Raw genomic sequence first — 24,096 nt, forward strand, 5'->3', positions numbered from 1 at the left:
GATGGCACAGACTGCACACAGAACTGGAAGAGTCTCTTACTGAGGACGACGCCGGCGCAGATCAGCGCAATGCCGCTCGCGATGGTGGAGACCACAACTGCCAGGATCAAAGATGTCGACAACTGGCCCTGCGGAACCAAGCCTTGAGGAACTGCTGGGAGAAGAGGGTTGATTGATGGACTTCAGAAGGTGTTCAAGATTAGAATCTTCATCTGTTTAGATTGAATGATTTATCATTTGACATTAAAATGATCTGCAACCACTTAATCCAAAATAAAAAGTAGGGTTTGTTACATACATGCGGTGCCAATACATGTGATGTTGTCACTGGCCAGGATTTCGTCATCGTCGCAGAGACAGAGGATATGGTGAGTATCTTCATCACGCTTGCAGTCCTGCGTTTGACAGTGGCTGCAGTTCAGCTGCACCTTGATCTCACACTCGCCGTGGCTCTCCATGGCTAGAGGGAACACACAGAAACATTAACACATGGATGCAAAGTAGATCATTAAGTTTTTCCAGTGAGGTTAAATTTCTTTCTGTCAGCAAATCCCATCACAAGACTAGAATCAACAATTAATTGATCCAACTCAAAAAAATATTGTAAGTGCAGGCAACAACTGGTATTTTGTCTATGCCATGGAGCTTAATTATTGTCCAAATATTCCCCAAAAAATTATGCAAAATGCACTTTAACATAAATGTGTGTCTAGAGACCAGAAAACTCCAAGAGAAAGCGGCCCTCTCACTTTTTCTCCTGCTACATATTTCAGTAAATGTGTATAGATTTGGCTCCCCTCATGATGTCATAAGGGGATCTGTTGATCATGTGACCTCCTCCACCCCTTTAGCAGGCAGACTGTCCCCACCCACTGAATACCTCCACTAATAAGTCCACCTCGCTTTACACGAAGAGTAACACGATGTTGAATGAATCGAGAGCAAAGCAGCAGATTGTTTCTGTTCTTCCAAAACGAAGCGTTCAGACCGAGGCTGAAAACAGCTGCAGCAGCCATGTCTGGTACAAGAAAAATAATTAGTTTTTTGAACATTGAACCATGCAAACCTGTTCTAATAGGACCTTCAAATACAAGTATGAACTTTAAAATGAGCCGGATATGGGACCTTTAAAAACACACCAATAAGCCACACAGTTGCACTGGCTTACAAGAAAATTGAGCAGTGAAGTTTATCTTGAGTCAATTAATCATACACCACCCCTCTGCTGTAGATACTTAGTAGAGCACCAAATCCGGGGCTGAAAATGACTAAATGCTACATTTACTATTAACTGACCTAAACTGTGCTCTATTGTTTCTTGATACGAATTATGCCATACCATTCTTATATCAAAGACAGAAAAACAGAACATAACAGAAAATCATGTTTGATTTGAAATTCAGTTCAAGTTAAACTCTTTGTTTAGATCTGGCTTTGGATACGTTTCATGCTTGAACCCTGGGGCAGTCATAGTGTTTGAAAGTGATGACTGGCAGCACACGCAGCAACAACAACAGCGTCTTTCACATGAGAATGGAGGTCTGTCTGCTGGCGCCGAAGGCAACAGGCTACATGAGGCTGTGAGTTAGTCGACAGCCTTCCTGTTTCTCTCCCCAAATAATGAGAATCAGATGGTCGGTACTCTCACAAAAAACACTACATATATCCATGTGCATGCTTGAGTGTGTTGGCCTGAGTGTTCAGACAGACTGTTAAACACAAACAAGTATGAACACACACACACACACACACACACGGGAACACCCTGAGTGCACAGAAACCAAGAGCTCAGGATTTAATGTTCTGTTTAAGTATCTGTTCCTGGAGGGATTCTACACTGTGATGTTACTATATGTTATATTGCTCCCACAACGTCCATCAGTTTTCATATGACTACCGTCTGAATTAACATCTGTTAAATGAGCCTGTAGTGTTTAAGCCAGTCTGCATGTTTTAATAGTGCAAAAATACTCATCAATCACATCAATGTTCAACTTAATTTCCTTTATGACTTCAGATTGAAGTAATTTCTTGACTTGAAAAGCAGCAAAACTTCCATAGTGCTTCTTACCAACACATGTGCATTCTATTTTTCTATTTTTATCTATTATGTTGTATTCTATTCTGCTCTAGTTTGATTAAAAATATATAAATACAATGCACATAAGTCAACTTTGAGATTTTTTAGATTTTTCTGAGGCTTTCAACAGCATCTCGCCATCCTCATCCTCTGCTTATCATGGTCTTCATTATTAGATGGAGTTCCCTCACTATTTCCCTCAACAATTTCTATTTAGATATTCTCCTCCTCTATTTTCTCTGCTCCACTCTGGCAGAGTCATTATCACACTTCTCAGCATCACTGTCTTAGTGATATTATAAGGTGGTGTGGTGGGTCAGTCTCACCTGCCAGAGGCTGCAGAAAAATCTCTCCCATTGGATGAATGAATGAGATTCCATTCTGACCGTCGGCTGTGATTTCATCCGTCAGCGCAGCATCACCGCCTGTCATCAAATTTATGGTGTGAATACCTCTTAAGTCAGCATAACAAAAAACATCAAAAACCTTTCTGTTCCAGTTACATTTTACGCTTGTGAAGTTGTCAGTTTGATGCTAGTTTTGACGGTTTTCACAACGTGGCACAATAGCCTGCATTTTTACCTTGGTGACAGAAAGTGGTGGCTGACACTGTAATTATATTGGAGTGATCTTACTGTTAACCTGCTATCATCCTGCTGGTTCTGGCAGGGTGTTATGTTACTCAAGGATAAAAGCATAGAAATAAAGAAAAGAATATGTACAATTACTATGCTTTATTACCATGGTAACAAATTACACAGTTGCACTGCAGAGTAACCCTTAACAATGTTGCAAAATTGTACATGATTGTACATGAGTGACAATTATAATATTTGTACAACTTTTTTGCTGTTTAAACTATGTAATTTATGTAAAGAGAAAACTCTGAGACTGAGAGCAACCAGCCTTAGACTGAAGCACAAATCAAAGAAGAAAGAAAGACAGTTGTGCATATTCTGCTTTAAAGAGTCTAATGAAGTGTCTGGGATGAAATGACAAGAGGGAGCGAGACAGAAGAAGAGACATAAAGTGATTTGGTTTTCAAGTGCAGGGGTTAGGAATGATAAAGAGATGTAGTCTAAGGTAGCTGACAGAGTAGCGTTACCTCTATAACCTCCTCCGCCACCTCCAGCTGTGCAGGCCCCACCTCCACCTCCAAAGCCCCCAAAGGTGGACCAGCTGAGCTTGGACTGGGCCAGGGGACACGAGGACCCCCCCTCAGCACCCTCCACCAGAGGCTTTCCTGCCCTCAGGTGGGGACTAGGACTGTCTTTCCATCCACCACCTCCACCTTCAAGAAACATGAAACAACCCCCCCAATAACCACTATAATATTACACATATTGCATACATATTGTGTGGGGAAAAAACATAATTAGAGCAAAGGAGAAAGGAACAAAAATGAGGAAATTCTTGGATCAGATGACTGTGAATACTTTTACAGGAGATTTTGCTCAACAATTTGAACTGAAGTCAGCAAAGGCAGCATCAAAGTAAGCACGCATGGATAGATTTAGATAGACTGGAGATACTGCTGGTTGCATGTTTTTGTGGAGATGGGCAGCTAAAAAAAGAAGCTAGCCTGATTTCCTGCTGACGAAATATGTAAATATAAACCTGCCGGGTTACGTCAGTAATGTTGCATTGCATTTCCATAAAGTTGGGGAAAATCAGTAAACAGATTTCTGTACTGGAGGTGATGCTTTCCTTGGAGGCTGCTCATCTATGTGTCGAGCTCGGAAATATTCAGCATCTTGTAGAGTATACCATACATTCTGTATATTATCCTGATGAAGACCCTGGAAGATTCCTCCAGTTACTCAGCTAGTGTTGCCAATGTGTTTTTTTCATATTCGGTCTTTTTCATATTCAGTTTTTTACTTGAGCACCTACTTGGCTGACGAAGTAGCGATAGCACAACACTCATACAACACAATTTGTAATCAAGACCTGATACCTGGAGGATACCACTTGTTTGATTTGTATAGACATCCCAATCCACAGAGCATTTTGTCCTCAAGTGCTTTGTGTCTGATAAAGGCAAATTAGTGAACTTCATGACTGGTAAACTGATCTCAAAGCATGAAGTCTGAAGAGTCCTCACTTTAAGTTGTTGAGCATCTGTGGCCAGCCATTTCTGTCATAATATATGTATATATGCTCCAGGTTACTGGAGCACGTTGAATTGAATGATTTTCCAGTGAAAGAATTCAGTCTTGTTGAGACCAAGTTTGGCAAGGTGGAAGGACCTCCAGCTGGAGGTTTGAGTGAAGCAGGCAGAGGTCTACAGCGTAGAAATAGGAGGAAACAGTCAGCACAGAGCTGTTGTTCTGTACACCAGTTCTTGCCGTGTTTTTGTGTTTCTTTGTTTCTGCTCACAGGCAGCTGGTGGGCGGACATGAGAAGGTCAACAGCAAGGCTTCAGTCATTCAATACTCCAAAAAAATTATACACAAGAATGCAGGTCTTTGTTGCTCTTGCTTTTCACTGAACACTTGACACCCATCCACCCATCTCTCAGTGCTTTCATATATATATATATATATATATATATATAAATAAATAAAGCTGGAACATAACGTTTTGCCACAGTGTAACAATGGCGGCAGAGACCCTTCAGCAATGACTAATAGTTGACAGGTTCAACAGGTTTAACCCTAACCCTTCAGCTGCCAGAAGCAAGTGAACACAGTTGTTCCCACAGAGGCAGGAGAAAACCAGCTGGGCCACATTAATAGCCCAGTATGATTCATTATTGTTGTTTCATCTGTTTTTGTCATTTATGTAGCTTTATATTAATTTTCAATATCTCTTCTTTTTCCATTGTTTCAGGTGCTTCTATTTTTGTTATCTATTCTTTCAGCAAAGCGTTTGGACTTAATGGCGTGGCAGTGACGTACAGGTCTACAAAACATAATACCGCTGTTTCATACCCTGCCTTACATATATCTTTTTCAATTTCATAATCATCATTGTCGGGCTATATTTTTCCATCATAGTACATAAGGACATAATTCCTTCAAAGTAAGTCAGTAACTTGTCTTTTTTAAATTTTAGTCAGGTTATTTGTTTGGCTGTGCATGCGGATGCAGAGGCTGGTACAAATATGTGGCACTTTTAGTACATAATGATATGCGCGTATGTCCTCCCTGACCGTTTTCAATCCACACGCGCACACACACACGCACACGCACACACACCTCCTCTGACACACTACTAAGAGCCACATATTTCCCCTGACACTCAGATCTTTATCTAAACAATCCCGTAGAGGTTTCAATAAGATGAGCTGATAGATGGGCTGTGTTGAGACTCTGCTCCTGGAAATGCCCACTGGAACATTCTCAGTAAATCCCCTCTGACCAACAAAGACAGATCTCTCTGCCATATATGTCTTGCTTCAAAGGTCAAGACGTGTCAGGGAAACTCAAAATACAATCTTGATAGATCCCATTATCCTCAGGCCAAACACATCCTGCTGAGAGGGGTTGCACGCATGCAAACCTGTGCTGCTTCAAATGTGTGTACATACACTGAACAAACATCTCCGGGAGCTGGTTTTAGTGGCAGCTTTTAGAGAAATGAAAAACATGCTTTTGATATCACATGAAAGCCTGCTGTCATCTGAGGCTTACAGAGCCTCGGCACTTGACGAGAAAGAAACAGGAGCACGTTCATGACTAGGACACTCAACCTCTCTGTGACCACTAAGTATACACCTCAGTCTGCAGCCAAACTTTAGTGCCATCAGGAATAATAACGGCTAGTGTTAATTTTATGCATATGCTGTATTGTCTCATGTTTTATTCTGTTCGTAATTCTGTTTGTAATTTGTTCAGGCATTTTACATCACAAAGCCCAGTAAATGTCCTAAAAAGATCAACTAAATACCAGCATTTAGAGAATAGCTCCTATGAGGACTGTTGACTTCATGTTCAGTGGATTATCCAAAGTAACAGGAACACTGATTCTGGAAAGAGATATTTGTAAATGTGCTGTGAGCACCCCATGCTAAATTCCACTCAGCCATATTGTGTTGGGGTGGAGGGAGAAAACACAGAAATATAGTACCTGCTGCGCCAGTTCGTCCGTTGGTACTGGGAGCTGCGGTGCTGTTTTCATACTGCTCCAGTGGTATCTGGTCCAGACTGGACTCTGGGTCCTCCAGGTAAGCATTTCCTCCTCCGCCAGCTGCGATCAACAAGGGAACCAGCTCACTGTCCTCCATCTGACAAGGCAGCATCACTGTAAATCTCCCTCATTTGAGATTTGAGGCATTTTCAACTATGTACATGCTCAGCAGTGCACTTGTGTACATTTACATCTCAACGTTTCATTGCAAATGAAAAAGATGTTTTGAAGAAGTATCAGTCTCAGCAGTGAAGCAGACTGAGCATGAGCCAGAAATGCCCAATTTTATTACCAATGGAAGATCATAATAAAAGTGATGATTGGAAACGTTTGTCTTGTGCATATTTTCTGATACAGCGTGAGACTCGGCTCAATCACGTGAGAGCCTGCTGAATCGTTTCCATTTATCTATCAGCCGTGTACATTTAATCTGCAAAGGTATCAAACAAACCCACAGAAAGAACACACAATATTCAAACACCACAAAGGATCCTCTGTCACCTTATAGATGTAGGTGGCTCCCCCTCCTCCACCTCCTCCACCAGCCCACTCCGCACCGTCCTCTCCCCCGTCTTCTATCACTGACGACTCTCCCAGGCAGATCTTCCGAGTGTGGTGATTTCTCTACACCACGGGGGGAGAGAGAGATTCGCGTTTCAGAGAAAGAAGCCTGAGTCACAAAAGTATGATTCCATGGGAAAGATTTGTTTTTATCTAGGCCATTCTCTTGTCTCCCCTCTTCCTGGAAAAATATATCCCAGTGGGACATCACATACATCAATAAATCCTTCCAGCCTGTCCTTGCGCTAACCCTACTCACCCCTGGGCACGCGTCCTCTCCCTGGTGGCCCGTCAAGATGTAAAGTACATCTCCTTTCTCCAGAGGAAATATGGCTGATATGAAGACCCCGTGGTTTCGTTTGTTGTGATTTTTGGCTCCTTTCCCTCCTACAGCCCCGTAGGCAGAGATCCTGAGGGATTAAAAACTGTGAAAGAAACTGTTTTCTAGCTCAAGCTCCACAGTATATCATACTAGATACAATAACAATAGCTGTAGAACTCTGTCAATACACACAAATAAGGAGACACAGTCACCTTACTTGGCACTTTTCTGTTGCTCATTTCATGTTGTGAGTGTGATAATGAGGTCCTATGGCTTGCTGTCTGCAGACAATCAAATTGCTTGAAGTCTGGCAGGACAACATTCAGTTATGCTCAGCAGGGCCAGAAGAATTTCGTCCTTGTGCATCCAGTCACACCTCTAAATTTTCATCAAGCCCAGCTCTCTGAGTCACACAACGATATGTGAACACATGTGAATGTACATTTTCTATTAACATCTAAGATCCAAGGAATAAACTATGGATAACACTGGAAAAATGTAAAAGAAATGTGTGAAGAACAGCAGAACTTTTTCTCTTTAGATAAAACTTGGGACCATCTGCATAATGGGAATCACTGCTCTTACAGGACAATGCTATATTTTTTTCATATTTTTGTTATTTTCAACAAGTTCTAAGAAAAGACCAAAACCTATGATGCATCTTTCAATTATTTCTGATTTTCCAACACTGGCTGTGGCCCTCAGACTCAAGACAATTGGTTCGCAAACATATGTTTAGGACAGTGTATGTAGAATCCCTAAAATAAACTACAGTGCCCAGGTTCACCAAAATGAAGGAACATGCCACCCAGTGCAACTGTGTGGCTCACGGATGTGGTTTTAATAGTTTTAGTAAAACACTAAAGGTTTATGGCGCAAAAGAATAAGATATATCAGACTTTGACTGTGTAGGTGATATTCTATAGCAGGATGAATTCATTCAATTTTTCTTTATATTTTGTTGAAAATAAGAACATATAGACTATCACCAGACACTTACACTTATCTGTCCATAACTGACCAGCCTGTTGACTTTCACCTTAAAGCTCAGGTAGATGAGAATCAAAGCCTTTATAACTTACAGGTATCTGTTAGTAGCAGGTACCCTCCACATTTGGACTCCTTTCAAGGGGCCGTCCTTCCCCACGGTAACACTGACATTTTTGTTCCTGTAGGTACTGTCACACTGGGCCTGGGTCGGGCCGTGGGGACCACTGGCACCACATGAGTTAAACCACCACGTCATCAAAGAAACCTCTAGAAAAACAAAGACAAAGAAGAGCACTGACATGAGCTGGTGGGAGATTTCAGAATTGTTGGATGAGTTGTAATTGTAGGTACGATATATTCTCTTAAGAAATAGCAAAAACACAAGAGAAGATACAAGAAATATGTGGGACTAAGACAAACAGTTGGCACAAAATCTTGCAGAGCCAAATTGCATTAACCACCTGGTATGTGAGCCTTGAATTCAGAATGGATTAAAAGCTTATATAGTAGATAGAAGCTTTAAGCATCAACAGAAATTGCAAGTGTACAATCCACCGCTACGTAAATTCTGCATGCAGATTAAACTTAACACAGTGGACAAAATTCACAAGGTATCCAAGGTAACAGCTGAAGACGCACACTACCTGAGGCCGAAGGCTCTGGAAGGGGGCTTAAGAAATCCTCCAAGTCTGCCATGGGCAGAAGAGAGTTGAAATCTGATGAGAGGCAGGGAGCCATGGTACAAAAAGATGGGAAGGAAGAGAGAGAAAGAGTTCATATCATACCATATAAACTAGAAATTATACTAAGAAAGAAAGCGACACTGATAAAAGGATGTGAGAACAGGATTAATTCCTCCGCGGGAAAATGAATATATCTCTCACTTAGCCCTCCTCATGCATTATGTAGTATACAGACAGTGAAAATCCAAGGTTTCAGCCAATGTAGTATCTGTAAAAGTTAAAACCTTTAGGATAGGATAACGTTATTTTCCCGACCCAAGCCCTGAGGTCCACTATGCTGTGCTGTGCCAGGCCCTTCCCTGAAACCAGTACAGTATCGTTGACTTTGCTTCAGCAACAAGAGCCTCCATGGTCTAGTTTCAACACCATAGAGGCATTTACACCCCTTCAGCATGACAAGGTCCCAGCACAGTGAAAGGTCATTAGTGTGATAGGGAGAAACTTAATAACATTATTACTTTTCAATGGAGCAGACAGAGGCTTTTTAAAGTCCATTCACATGACTGTGAGAATAAAAACCTCATACGCTGACACCGACACAGGAATGTTTGCACTCATACTGTGGTCGTGCATTTACAGCAAAGTATTAAATGTTGGTTACCCTCATGCCACAAGCAATCACTGAAATGGGGCATCAAACGAATGACTCAGAGTGGCTGCGAGCGAAAGACAGCAGTCATCTGTTAGTCTCAAATCTGGAGAAGGCTGCCTGTGCTCCACTTCATTCAGAAAAAGTTTAATTTCATAAGTGTACAGATAATTTTAAAAGTAATGAAGAGAGACGTAGGGTTACGCTAATAAGAACGATAGTCTTACCGGGCATTGTTAGCCTCCTAGTTTAATAAGCCATAAAGCGAGTCTGTATACCAGTTGCTCAACAGCGGTCTTTGTGGCCACAAATGTTCAGCAACAAACAAAAGTTATGTTTACATCTAGTTTTCTGGCCTAAACACATTGTGTATGTGTGTGTCCTTGAGGTCAAGCAGATGTGCTGTTTCTTTCCTCAAAACATTTGCAAGACCATTTTTTTGAAATATCTAAACCAAGTATGACTGTAGCAGCCAAACCTGCATTTTTTTCAGAAATTCAACCCTCCATTTGTGCAGCATGTTAAATACAGTGATATTTCTTCATTCAAATGTTACACAGGCTCCCTTTATGAAAGGAAAACAAGTGAAACCATGTATTTGTATTGATTTTATTATTGATTATATGAAGTTATTGCAACAAAAATATGTTAAACCATAATTAATTGGTGGTGTTTCTCTCACGGTCTCCAGCGTTTTATGTTGGCATGTTAGAAACAGCTTACCTGTGCTGAAGCAGGCTGCTCCAATTGCAATGTCATCGAGAGCGACATCCGCATTGGAGCCTTGTCCCCACACTGCTGTCACCTTAACGTGGAACCTGAAGCAAAGCACACACCATTTGTGTATTTAGAGAATTACAGCTTTTGTCTTTATGTGGGAGGCAACAGGAATTCAATTCAACCCCAATACGTGTACAAATTAAGCTTAAATCTTCAAGATTGTTACAAATTCTTTAGATGAAAGCAGCAACAATCTCATATGTATTAATTCCCGACTTCCTCACCACCACTGTAAAGTGATGCTTGAGAACAGCTTTTGTTTTGCCTAATAAAGTCAAAGGAGATGTTACAGAGCATGATAGGGAAAAAAATGTGTTTTTGAATGACACAGAGGAAAAAGAGTTGAATGATATAGGTAGCTTTTATACAAGGGAGACCATGTCTTCTTCGTACGTAATCGTCTGCTCCTCTACCCTTTTGTTTTCACTGTACGTACCCATGATGAAGGCCAGTCAGCTGCAGAGCAACATCTTCCCAGTCGTCTGTCCACTGACCATTTCTCTCCCAAACCAGTGGTGCAGTGGTGGTCCCATTCTCCTCTATAGCCACCAGTAACGAACCATTAAAATCCCCATACAAGTACAGAGAGAAACGCAACTGCACAGAAAAACAGACACAATTTTAGCTGGTTTAGTTTAGTTAGAATGACACGTACACTGACAAAATCTGTTGTTGCCAAACAGCAGCCTTACAAGGAGAAGGGAACAAAAATATATGAACAAAATCAATAAACCAGTGTATTGGTCTAAATAACTGACCTGGCAGGCAGTAGTGGAGACTGGGGGTGGGAAAGAGGAGCTCTGAATGGACGCCTCTTGAAGGGCATTAGTCTCTCTCACCTGCAGAAACAGGAAGTACCCTGGGGGCGCAAGATAAATGTGTCACAAAATAATGGGCATCAGAGATACATCAGTAGTTCAAAAAAGGTTTTGTTGTATTCTTTCATGCCGTACATTTAAAACTTTTACTCTAACTTTTTACTGCTGAACAATATGAAATGGAAACTCAGGAGAATGAAAGCAAACAGTAACACTGGGAAAAATGTAAAGCCAACAACAAATATGTTCTACATGTGGATTTAAAAGATCCATATAAACTCTTCGTGGTCATGTTGTGTAACGTCATATGGTAGTAATCTAACATTCAAGGCATTCCCACCATTAGTTGGGTCCGCAAAGACCAATAAATGAAAAGAAACATGAGTTTTGATGCTAAACTTAGCAGTAGTAGTAGATAATTAGCAATATGATGTGTTAATATGCTGATTTCACACATACTGCACACACACACTTCGAACCTGGCGTACTCTGCAGAGTGACACCCTTCATGTCTTCCTTCTCCAGAAGCTCATCTCCAGCGACCAATCTCCAGGCCGAGCGCTGGTTGGACACGGACCAACCACATGCATCCTGTTCAAATGAACAGTGGGAGCCAAACGGAAGAGCACCTGGGGAGGAGGAACATTGCATTCATGTTTCAAAAGTTCATCTTTTCCACTCAATTCCTCTTTTCTCAAAAAAATTACACATAATATACTTCAGGAGGTGTTGACGTCTGTGTCTAAATATGTTTGTTTGGCGTCTTGCAGTCACACGAGACATCGATTTCATCCAGCAAAAAACAGCTGGAGTGTAAAGTTGTAAAGCAGGAAAGAAAAAAATACTTAACTGAAAAATGTCTTCCCACAATGACAAAACTGTCTCATTTAGATCTCTCTCTCTCATACATACAGTGGGACAAAAAAGTATTTAGTCAGCCACCAATTGTGCAAGTTCTCCCACTTAAAAAGATGAGAGAGGCCTGTAATTTTCATCATAGGTACACTTCAACTATGAGAGACAGAATGAGAAAAAAATCCAGAAAAATCACATTGTCTGATTTTTAAAGAATTTATTTGCAAATTATGGTGGAAAATAAGTATTTGGTCAATAACAAAAGTTCATCTCAATACTTTGTTATATACCCTTTGTTGGCAATGACAGAGGTCAAACGTTTTCTGTAAGTCTTCACAAGGTTTTCACACACTGTTGCTGGTATTTTGGCCCATTCCTCCATGCAGATCTCCTCTAGAGCAGTGATGTTTTGGGGCTGTCGCTGGGCAACACGGACTTTCAACTCCCTCCAAAGATTTTCTATGGGGTTGAGATCTGGAGACTGGCTAGGCCACTCCAGGACCTTGAAATGCTTCTTACGAAGCCACTCCTTCGTTGCCCGGGCGGTGTGTTTGGGATCATTGTCATGCTGAAAGACTCAGCCACGTTTCATCTTCAATGCCCTTGCTGATGGAAGGAGGTTTTCACTCAAAATCTCACAATACATGGCCCCATTCATTCTTTCCTTTACACGGATCAGTCGTCCTGGTCCCTTTACAGAAAAACAGCCCCAAAGCATGATGTTTCCACCCCCATGCTTCACAGTAGGTATGGTGTTCTTTGGATGCAACTCAGCATTCTTTCTCCTCCAAACACGACAAGTTGAGTTTTTACCAAAAAGTTCTATTTTGGTTTCATCTGACCATATGACATTCTCCCAATCCTCTTCTGGATCATCCAAATGCTCTCTAGCAAACTTCAGATGGGCCTGGACATGTACTGGCTTAAGCAGGGGGACACGTCTGGCACTGCAGGATTTGAGTCCCTGGTGGCGTAGTGTGTTACTGATGGTAGCCTTTGTTACTTTGGTCCCAGCTCTCTGCAGGTCATTCACTAGGTCCCCCCGTGTGGTTCTGGGACTTTTGCTCACCGTTCTTATGATCATTTTGACCCCACGGGGTGAGATCTTGCGTGGAGCCCCAGATCGAGGGAGATTATCAGTGGTCTTGTATGTCTTCCATTTTCTAATAATTGCTCCCACAGTTGATTTCTTCACACCAAGCTGCTTACCTATTGCAGATTCAGTCTTCCCAGGAAGACTTGTGTGTGTGTCAAATTAGCTGACATATATATATATATATATATATATATATATATATATATACACATACACACACACACACACACACACACACACACACATATATATATATATATTTCCCAAAATGAACTATTCCTTTAATCACAAAATGTACACGTGTATGAGGCCCGTGGTCGGAAGATGTCTTTTACAAAGCTAAGCCAGTTCCCCCTCTTTCCAGTGTTTATGCAAAGCTTAATTGAATGCATCACTATCTTTATCGTGAACTTAGCGATAAAGGCACAGATCTTGGGTAATATGACAAAAAAGACATTTATGAAATGTGTAAGTGTCCCATCAACAGAACTTTTTATGAACACTCACAGAATAGATTTTAATGATGCTACTAAAATACACCAACACCTTGAGCCTGCTCCTTCCTCCCCGGGGGTCCACTTTAGGGCTCTACATAGCCCTGGCTTCACTGATTTCCTAACTGACTAAAGCAAGGTGTTTTGATTCTCAGCATGGTGAAGTGTTTTTCTTTGCACAAAATGATGGATGTTTTAACAGAGGAGGAGGAGGCTTGTTATATTTCATACAGTGATGTGGGTGGAAAAAGGTACTGACTGTCCGAAAACACACTTTTTTTTCCTGCGGCATATTTTTCAAATCTAAGATTTCAAAACAGTAATAAATCTTTAAGAGGCGCAGCATACCATAATAAATTGTTCAATATATTCTGTTTAAACATTTTAAAGTGTGATTTCAAGATGAACACTTTAAAAAACAAAGCATATCAAATTCCTAACGATACAATAAAAGGAGTTCCAGCTCAAGTTAACTCCAGCTGATGAGAACATTCGCAATGCAAATGATCTTAAGATGAAAGCTGCACTGAAGCTTCCACTTATGTATCCTGTATGCTGCCCTCTCCACCCTCAATAACTCTAACTGAAGCACTCACTTGCTATGCTTTTCATGTTAGCACACATCCACTGTCACAGTCAGTCCAACCGTGCAGATCAGAACAAACACAAGAGGGAACCTCTGAGGCAGACTGAAAAAGTGCATTTTCAATAATTACTAATAGAAATTGAAGGCCCTGAATTCCCTCAAAGGCATCATATTCTGCATCCTGTGATTTAATCAAGAAAAAAACGGAGCCTCACCACAGATGAAGCCCTCATCCTCTCCTAATGGACAGTCAGTGTGGAAATTGCACACTTGGCTCTGGTCGATGCAGCCTCCTGAGTTTTCACAGTGGAAAGATTCCCCACATGGAGCATCCAGCTCGATGGCCTGGTGTTCTGCATCCCAGCAAACACAGAAAAATTACACAAAAAAAGTTAGAACTACGCAGCAAAAAACTATTTCTATATTTAGAAGTTATTTCGCCTTATAGTTGGAAATGCACATTTCTTTAAAGTAATAATTTTGGAATATATGTTTATTTGTTTTCTTGGCTCCCAGCCTAAAAAATAGTCCACTACCTTTAACTCTCTATCAGAAGCTGAATAAAGCCATTTCGAAAAAGTGCATCCCAAAAATCAGCCAACAAATAAGGAAGACAGTGTTACCTGTTTATAATGTGTCACATCAACAATAAATGATTTTGTGTGTGATTTGGGTAGTTATCTTCATACCAGGTCTGATTTCCACTTTATTAAGTGCACTTGTAAATCTAATTCATGCCATTAAGTTTACTTTTGTGATGCCCATAATGTTCGATTTAACTAATCTGCAGAAACCTATTCAGTGCCTCTCTTTCCATCTTGGGAGGAAACTGTAAAAAATATGTTGTATGTTGTGGAAATACAAATGTTCTTATCAGAGGAAACAGCTGCTGTTGTGTTGGGTTTGAACAGAAGTCAGTAAATCACAGCTATGTAGAGAATTACTGACTCACCTGATTCACAGTCTATGAGCTCCAGGGAGTCCAGAGCAACAATGGCTCCCTCGTCCCCTAAACAGGAAGTGTAGAGCAGGGTCGCCTGAAAGGGCTCCTCCACCAGACCAATCACAGTCTCCAGAACCTCCCACTGAGCCCTGCACCAACCCAGTGCAACACAGTGAAATGTGTTTTATTATTTGTCTTGTATGTATACATTACCAGATATATTGTATTAAACAACAACAATGATCCTTGCAATCAAGAATTACAAACAGTAGAAACGAAATTATTTTTTTCTTAATGAAAGCCTGCACAGTCAGACATACTGGCAGCATCCACTTTCTGTTACTAAGCAACCACAGTCACCTGCTGTCAGTATAACATGGTTAGTAACATTAGCTAATGTTATTAGCAAAGTGAAAAAGAAAAAGGCTACAATGGATGAAGGCTGCAGCTGTTCCAACCCCGATGTTGTTTATTACAACGTGTATGTTATAATATGGTATTCTGTGTGAAATAGGTGTTAGCAGAAACAACAATACTGAAAGCATTTTGTACTTTTTACATTACAAACAACAGATCTTTGACAGTAAAATTGTACTTCTGCTAAGAAACACCACAGTAACTTAGGGCCATTTTCTTCACATCCACTAAAGCTAATTGTAAAAGCACCCACCTCAGTTCCAAAGTTTGCACAAATATGTGAAAAATGTACAGGTTTAAAAATCATCATGAAAATTGGCGCTTTTGCGCAACAGCCTAAAAATACGTTAAACTGTTACACTGTCTCAGCATAACAGCTCTCTGCTGTCTTCAAGATAAAGATTCTTAATCCTTGAAACATTTTTGTTATTTACTTGAACTGAAGTTTATATTAAAACAAACATTGTGACAGAGCAGGAATCATGGTTACCTTGAGGCATGTTATTGTAACCAAAAAAATGTTTTCAACTATCCTTAACCCCAAATGCACCATGAATGCCTTGCAAACATGCTGAATATATTTCCTTTGTATTTGGAAAAGCAAGTCTTTTCTGTGATGATGCTTTATTATTTTTGCTTATTTTAAAAATGTATTGTTTTGCCACAATATTGCACATTTAGTGGAGTGGGGATTCTTTGGAGCATACAGTAAAATTAAGATCATCTGTACGATCTAGAGAGCATTAAGCTTCCTTATTAGCAGTGAAAATGTTCAGTTAGGATAGTTGCTGGCTTCTGTGAACAGTCAGTACAGGTGAAACGCACACGGAATTGCAGTTCAAGATGGAAACATCCGTGGGATGTAAACTGTGTTTCAAATGGAGAGGGCATCCAGAGGCCACATCTGTAGGTGAGTAAGGAATGAACAGTGGGATGAATAAATGAAACCAGTCTGTGTGTGTCTCTTAATGGAATTGCTCAGTCCATTACTGCACAGACACTAACAAAGCCAATGTACAAACTGATTGCATATGCCTATCCATCCCTCTTCTGTCCAAACCAATTATATATAAATTCATTTCCAGAGTCTGCATGTAGAGACATGAATGCTTTTAGCTGCTCTAAAGATGGTTGCACTTCAGTATTAGATCAATAGGAAATACCAGTACCCATTCCCCAAACAATACACAGGGGGACCCCCCCCCCCATGGTCACAACTCTGCAGTTTGTCCCACATGAAAGATAAGAAATATTTTCCTTATATAATTTCAGTATCAAAGAAGTAAAATGGATTAGTTTCTGTGCCCTTGCTCTGTCTCAAGGCCTCTGTCACCTTTCATTGCAGCGAATCAAAGCTCCTTTTTAGTTATTTAATAGGCAGAACCTCAACTTGACAAGCACTTCAATCAGTAAAGTTGCAGAGTTTTGCTTACTGACACTAATTAAATGGACATGTTGTGCTGCATAAATCACGAGTTCACCAATAATTCTGCATAAACAGCATTGCAGAGGCATGCAGAGCATGTGTTTAGTGTGGTTGCTGACCTGCGATCATCATGTCTCCTGCGTTTCAGGTCTGCAGAGTGCAGAACAGCTGAACTCGACACTGACTTGACCAGGAGCGTGAGATTCCCCGCTGCTGGGACAGCCTCATACAGAGCCACCTTCAAGACGCAGTACCTGTCGCTTCCTGGTAAGACTGGACTGGTTAAGTGGTGCTCGCATCTCCCCAAGGCCTCGGCAGCAGGGGAGGAGCTTAGGAGAAGGAAGTGCCCTGGGTGATAAAACACAGTAGAAATTCCATGCTTGACAGTTTTATAGCAGCCTCATATTACTGTCACTCCTGTAAAACGTTTGACGGATGCTTTAACATTAGGACAAATCTCTGACTGGGCATTAGGATATATCAAGAGCAAAATCTAAATAAAGGACAAGGGAAATGCACTGAATCAAATGCACTCTCAATATGTTTAATGGAAGATAAAGTCATCAGTATCCTGCAGCACTCATTTAGTCTCTCCTCAGTGAGTCTTACCATCAGAGGTTCCCACTGAATGGTCGGCCACAGGCATCATCCCAGCCTGTGCACTTTCTGGTTGCTGTGGCGACACCACCAACCAGTCACTTAGGTCGCTGTGATTTGATAAAGTCCAGAGACATGGCGACTCAAAATCACAGGAGGTAACTGGAGGACAGAAGACAGACGAGAGTGTAGCATATAAATTAGTGTTTGTTTGGGTAAATATTTGAAGATGTTGGGTATTCACTAAACATTAGAAAAATCAGTAGCTAATGCAAAGCGTTATTTTATTTACTCTTTTACACACAATTTTACACAAGCAAGTGCTTAAAAAGCAAAAAAAAGGAGGAAAAATTTCACTTACAGCTGCCAAAACAATCAGAATCTGAATCAGAATCAGAATTCCTTTAATAATCCCCAGGGGAAAATTGCTGTTTGTTACACTCATTACAATTTTCATATTTTGACTAATTCCAAAATATTTTGATCAAATATGCTGTTGATGTTCAAAAACATGATTGTTTGGAAAGACTGAAGCTAATCTTTTCAAAACTACTCAATAAAATTTTGCAGAGTAAACAGAATCTGTGATTCCCCAGACTTCCCCAGAAACACACTTTTTCATGAATGTCGCAGCGAGAATAGCCAAAGATTTTTTTTTGTTAATTTTCTTGAGATCACGAGAAATTCATTTTATGATCTCATAACAAACTGTTTTTCAGAAAGAGCATCAAAACATGCATAGTGATACGTGCACCAGATGCTTTCCAGTCAGATAATCACTGTAGTTCATAACAATCAACAAAGTTGTTCAAAAAGGACATAAAAAAGTTAAATAGTTAATCAGTGACTAATCACTTACTTGGCTCACATCACACATTTCGTCTAAATTAAATTAAAATCCAAAATCTACATAACAGTCAAACAGACAGATCCTTTGTACGTTTTGAGTGATTGTGCATCTGTCTGTGTTGGGGGTGACCAGGATGAGAAAAGGGACATCATGTGATGGTTGGAGAGGAAACTGCCACTACAGCTAATATGACAAACAGCCATAGGAATCCCTTTGGCAATAGAGGACAGAAATATATATATATTTTTTTTTACCTCAAACCCACTTTTATTTCTTTTTATATATTTATAAAATGTGCTTCCTTTGATCACAAATGGCCTAAAAATGTGGCTGGTTGCTTTTTCAGTGCCAATGCTGCTTCTGTGCTGCTTTTTTCTTTCAATTTGTTCTTTCTTTTTTCCATCACCTCAATTCAAATTACACCTGAACTTTGCAATGAACAGTTTTCTGTTCCTCCATTTGTGGCGGATAATTGGCAATATAATCATTACTTACCTTGAAATACATTTCAAGTTTTCAGGTGCTGTATGGGGACTTAACACTATCAATTTTCTCTCTAAAAGGATAACTCCAGTATTTTTAAACCTGGAACACATTTGTATATGTTTTGGGTTCAAGATGACTGGTATGAGCAAAAATGTTTGGAAGCAGTCCAGTAGATCACCCTCGCCAGCAGCTGCGAACAGGCTGTAATGGCTGGAAATAACTGAATTGTACTTGTAAGACAAAAAGGATCTTACAGGTCTATCTCTGTAAGGATCCTCTCTGTAATGTTGTTGGACACTTCACATAACAATCTGAGCCTGTCAGTGGAAAAGCACTTTTATTTGACAAACTTTGATGAAGCACAGTTGCCCAAAAGGCTGCCGGCGGAGGCGATCTACTGGACCAGTTCTAAAGGTTTTGGTACCTACCAGCCATTTTGAACCCAGAATAATAAAAAATACAGCACAGCTTTTAAAATACTTGAGTAATCCTTCATTCAGATTTTCATTCAGATTAATGACTTGCAGTTATGCAGGTAATCATTCAAGAAATGATAATAATGACAGAGATGATCTTGGAAACATTTGTTTTCTGTTAGTGTGTGTGCAAATGTGTGTGTCAGCACGTCAGTAAGTCCATCACTCTTACTTTGGCTGTCGCTTTCTGAGGCCAAATGCTGAGGAAACAGTTGATCTGAAAAGTTCTCCTCCAGAAATCTGTCCAAAAGTGCGTAGCAGGTACTGCAAACTGAGGAGAGACAGACAGACAGAGAGAGAGAGAGACAGAGAGGTTACGGTACTTGTCTCTGTGTGTTGGCCCTGTGGTTGGCTGGGGACCAGTCCAGGGTGTCCCCCGTGACCCTTAATGATAAGCGGTATAGATAATGGATGGATGGATGACTGGTAGATCGCCTCCTCCAGCAGCAGAGAAGGGGCTGTGAATGAGCTACAATGAGTGTATTGTAATCCTTAAGGCCTACCGCGTCAGTCAAAGCATATCCATTAAAAGTGTTTGTTTCTGAAACTGATGGGATCAGATTGTTAGTCAATCTGGCAACATTACGGAAAGGATCCCTACAGAGATAGACCTGTAAGATCCTTTTTGTTTTAATGGGAATAGCCATTATATCGCTCTCTTCAAAGCCACCAGACTGCATTGGCAAAGAGAGTGATTTAACTCTCAGAACAGAGGTCGCCTGCTGAGGTCGTCTACTGGACCAGTTTCAAAACCTTTTGTACCGACCAGCCAGTTCCAACCAAAATATATAAAAACAGTGCCCAAATTGAAAAACACATTGATGTTATCCTCTAACAGAGCAAAGTGATGTTCTAGCACCACTTCACCTACTAGTGAGGTGCATGAAACAGGAAGAAATAGCAACAAGTGAATAGCTTGCTTTTTACATAGACCAACATGTCTTGTATTTCCAGTAAACAGCCTTGAATACATGCAACTTGATGTCTTAGGCTTCACTGTCAACAAGCAGAATCCTTTAAAACCACCAATTATTTCTGTTATGCAAGACACTCAACAAAATTACGATTCCTTCAACATGTTTTCCTGAGAGCACTTTAGGCAGCGTGCTTGTGTGACCAACCTCTCAGCACATTAGCTGCTGATGAGACAATATGGAGGCAATTTACCAGTTCTGTACTGTGGATCATTTGATGCTATTCCTCATAAGAACTTTTCATTTTACATTACTTTGTGGCTTATAGTGCACAAATGCCCTGATAAAACATTCTATCGGATTTTCTGATCATTTTAACTTCAACAGATCAAGATATGTTTTTGCACCCAGTACGAAAGGAATAATATGACGGCAATAATAAAGGCTGCAAAACTTGTTTTCTTAATTTTCTTAATCTTAAAGTGTCCTAAAGAAAGGCAAGGCTGTTGTTAATGATAATGAACTAATGACTCCATATGAAGGGATAAAAAAAACTATTACAGATTTGCTAAATTTGCCCGTAGATGTGAAAGTGATTCACCACGAGGGATATATCCATATGCCACATTCCAGATGCAAGAAGCTCTGAGTTGATAAAATCCTGATACTCCCTCATCCTGTTTGCCTGTGGTTACTACCATGTTCTCACAGCAATAAACTTTATGAACAGCACAAGTACTATATAGATACTTTGTTTTTGCCCCTGGTTTCACCCCTCTAGTTACAGGTTGCCCTTAAGGCATCAATGTGCTCTGAAGGAGGTGTTTGAACATCTGAAAGGTTTGAAATTCTCTCTCCAGCTCTAATATTTCGTTCTTTGCACAACTATTTCTGTTTTTTGTGTGTAGACTGTCAAGATGCAAAACAATAAGGATGATAATGTCCTCTCTTCACTTCTCCACTCTGACTCCCTGAGTGGCCATTTGGAATGGGTACATGAGCGTCATAGGAACTAGTTTGTTTAACCCGTCACTTGTTCTATGCTGAATGTAGCCTGTTCTGCAGACACTATTCAAGGCTTTAAAAATAGCATAAACAAAGGTTTATTCATTCATAAAACCCTTTAAGTCCCAATGACTAAAACCAAACCCACACTCTTGGTTGTCTGTCTTTATACATTAGGCCACTGACACATTAGTAACCTCTTCAACAAAGCCACTGCAGATTGACCAAATCACTCGGCATAAACATCCGACAGATGCGGTCTTGTTCTGGCAGACAACTGAAAGGGAGGGCGCTTCCAACGTGACGTGAAGTTGAATGCATGTGACATGGCATTCGACATACTAACTAGCATGACCAGTAGACACTGAGGAAGATGATCAAAACTCCATGGGTCATTGCAACTTAACCCCTTCAGTGGCCTCTTGACAGTGGCATTACTGTTCTCTGGAGCCTGTAAGGCAAGGTCCCACAGGTCAAGCAGGACAAATTGAATTATTTAGAGGACAGTTTATTAAAAGCAGTTAGTTATGATAATGATGGGGGAGGGGTCCTGTGCTTCATGGCCGGCTTCGCTATTCATCAGTAATTATGGAATAAAAGCAGCTATGGATAGATTCCTAAATATGGAAAGCGGAAAAATCTAATTGTCCATAAAAATAGACTTTCATAAGAAAAAAACATTAACAGACTATTATTAACATTAAATAGCAGACAGTTCTTTGGGAATTCCCCTAGTGGTGAAACGTCCTTTTATTGTCTCTCACTTGTCCCCTTTTTGCTGCATCTAGTTTGGATTTCAAAAATGAAGGAAAAAAACAACGGCAGATAAACATGACGGTCTCTTTTACAAAAAAGAGGGAGTGAAAAAAGAGTGAATGGTCTGGCTCATTATTAGTCAGCAGGGCAGCTAATGACAATCCGGGATGCTGGCGGCTCTAAGCAGCTTTGAAGTGCGACTTTGAATGCTGTCAGTTCTGTAGAAAGTTAAGGCTGAGTTGAGGTAGGCAGTGCTGTTGAGGCTCTGAGCTGAAAGAAGCTGCTGGCTGTGCATGCGTGCGTCTTTTGCTGTCAATGATCATGTTCTGTTCATTTGCTCACAGTAGTATAAACAAAATAACCTGTGTTTTAATTTTTAGTTAATGTTGTTCACTGATTCAATTATTCTAATTCATGATTTATATGTTTGTGCAGTTAATTCATGAATTTAACTTCTTCTGTCTGCAATGAAACAGAGCACTAATGTGAAATGAATACAGAGAATTTTAAAAAGCTGTTTTGTCAAGTCTCACTTATCACTTTGATTCTATAAAAGTAAGGGTATTGGACTGTTGGCAGTTCTAGTGTTCATGTCAATTGACATAATAACTAGTCATATTCCATTTGCTTACATTATATTTAATATTTGCTTAACTCTTTATTTGTTTAAGGTCCCATTGACCTGGGTTATTCCTTCCACCCTATATTACTTTATCTTTTTTATATAAAGAGGATAAGTGCTGCTGCAACTTTATTTCTAAGTGAAATGGCACACACAGACAAACACTCACACACTTCTCCTCTTCTCTCCTCTCCTCTCCTCTCCTCTCCTCTCATCTCCTCTCCTCTCCTCTCGTTTTTCATTTCCCCCTCAAGCAGCTTACTTGACACCATAGTGAAATATGTGAAAACAAAGACATCTGGGTCTGTTTACAAAGCTTTTTGGAGAAATGTTGAGTGAAGACTGGCTGCCCGTCAGGTCAATAACCCTGAGAGCATTTCCAGAAGGTCTCCAATCATTATTATGATGATAAGGCCCTGTATTTTATACTTGTATCCACTAGACCGTATGCATCGTGAGTGCTTAAGTGTTATTTTTGCGTCAGCTTCAGCACTTCAAAATAATCATATCCACCCTTCATGTACTCATGACACTGACATCCAGCAAATAGCATTTGGCTGTAAACAAGATTAAGAGTTTCTGGTGTGTTATGCTAGTAGTGTGGCTAATGTAGCATTGAGCTGCTAGCCTCAAACACACCTGAGGAGCTGACTACAGAGGTCTGATAAGCTTTCTTCTTTCTGACTTAAGTGATCATCATTAAACTTCATTAAACTTCATGCAGCTCCCTCTGGAGCCACAAACTGCATTATACAACTAAGCTTACTCAATAGACAATTTGTAAAATCAGTGGAATTCTCCTTTAAGTGATCACAATTCAGCCTAAAAGAAAGATGAATCCTTGCATCATGTTTCCATGAAGCAGATAAACAGACAACAGACAGAGAGTGCCATCTATAAAAACAAGACTGAGACTATTGTGTAATTAACACTTGGTGAAGTTCATGCCTTCCTTTACAACAGCATTGCAATTCTGCACATTTTAACATGATGAGCAGTGCTGCATGACCTTTGACTGCAATATGGAAGTCTAAAAAGCCAAGAATCCATCTCCATGTATGCAAAGTCACCATCTGTTAAGAGTGAAGCTTCATCTCTCTCCGCCAGCTTGACAAAGTCCTGATCCCCTCAAATCCCTCATTCCTTCTCTGTTCTTATCTCTTTATTCACCCTTGGAAGACACTTGTCAGCTCAACTGATTATACAGTTAACCATGATTTAAAACATCCAATGACAGCTTGCCTACATCAAGTGTGAAGGGGCCTAGAAGTGGATTCATTGACAAGGAAAAACACAAAAGCTTCAAATGTAAAGCTTCACGCATTCAACTCACATAATAAAAGTGCTCACTGGCTTACATTGTAAAGAGCTTACCCTTGCTCTTGCTGACATAGTTATTGGGTGTGTTTGAGTTGTAATTGCTTGCAAGTGCGCAATTATGAGCATATTCAAGTGTACGAACCCTCTACTTCATTTATGAGGGTGTCTCAGAAAGAAAACGAGAGCAGATCAAACCGAACAAAAATCTCACCCACAAATATTTGCCCTCTTTGCACTGA

The 24,096-nt window shown here is 40.3% G+C and overlaps 1 protein-coding gene across 2 annotated transcripts in view; it reads right to left on the reverse strand.

The window, feature by feature from the left end:
* Positions 1-24,096, reverse strand: part of ltk (leukocyte receptor tyrosine kinase) — a 48,014-nt gene that overhangs the window by 10,390 nt on the left and 13,528 nt on the right. The window contains exons 2-19 of one of the 2 annotated variants that reach the window (XM_070842189.1): positions 19,413-19,511; positions 17,441-17,590; positions 16,951-17,179; positions 14,998-15,137; positions 14,261-14,398; positions 11,494-11,643; positions 10,955-11,055; positions 10,633-10,793; positions 10,140-10,234; positions 8,729-8,800; positions 8,177-8,351; positions 7,032-7,182; positions 6,713-6,835; positions 6,152-6,308; positions 3,186-3,371; positions 2,407-2,505; positions 299-460; positions 41-154 (exon numbers count right to left, since the gene is read on the reverse strand). In XM_070842189.1, coding sequence (XP_070698290.1) covers positions 41-154; positions 299-460; positions 2,407-2,505; positions 3,186-3,371; positions 6,152-6,308; positions 6,713-6,835; positions 7,032-7,182; positions 8,177-8,351; positions 8,729-8,800; positions 10,140-10,234; positions 10,633-10,793; positions 10,955-11,055; positions 11,494-11,643; positions 14,261-14,398; positions 14,998-15,137; positions 16,951-17,179; positions 17,441-17,590; positions 19,413-19,511 — 2,502 coding nt within the window. The remainder of the gene's footprint in view (positions 1-40; positions 155-298; positions 461-2,406; positions 2,506-3,185; positions 3,372-6,151; positions 6,309-6,712; positions 6,836-7,031; positions 7,183-8,176; positions 8,352-8,728; positions 8,801-10,139; positions 10,235-10,632; positions 10,794-10,954; positions 11,056-11,493; positions 11,644-14,260; positions 14,399-14,997; positions 15,138-16,950; positions 17,180-17,440; positions 17,591-19,412; positions 19,512-24,096) is intronic. The other variant, XM_070842187.1, reaches the window with a different exon arrangement.

Source organism: Pempheris klunzingeri, chromosome 13 (genome assembly GCF_042242105.1).
Source record: "Pempheris klunzingeri isolate RE-2024b chromosome 13, fPemKlu1.hap1, whole genome shotgun sequence".
NCBI classification, from domain to species: Eukaryota; Metazoa; Chordata; class Actinopteri; order Acropomatiformes; family Pempheridae; genus Pempheris; species Pempheris klunzingeri.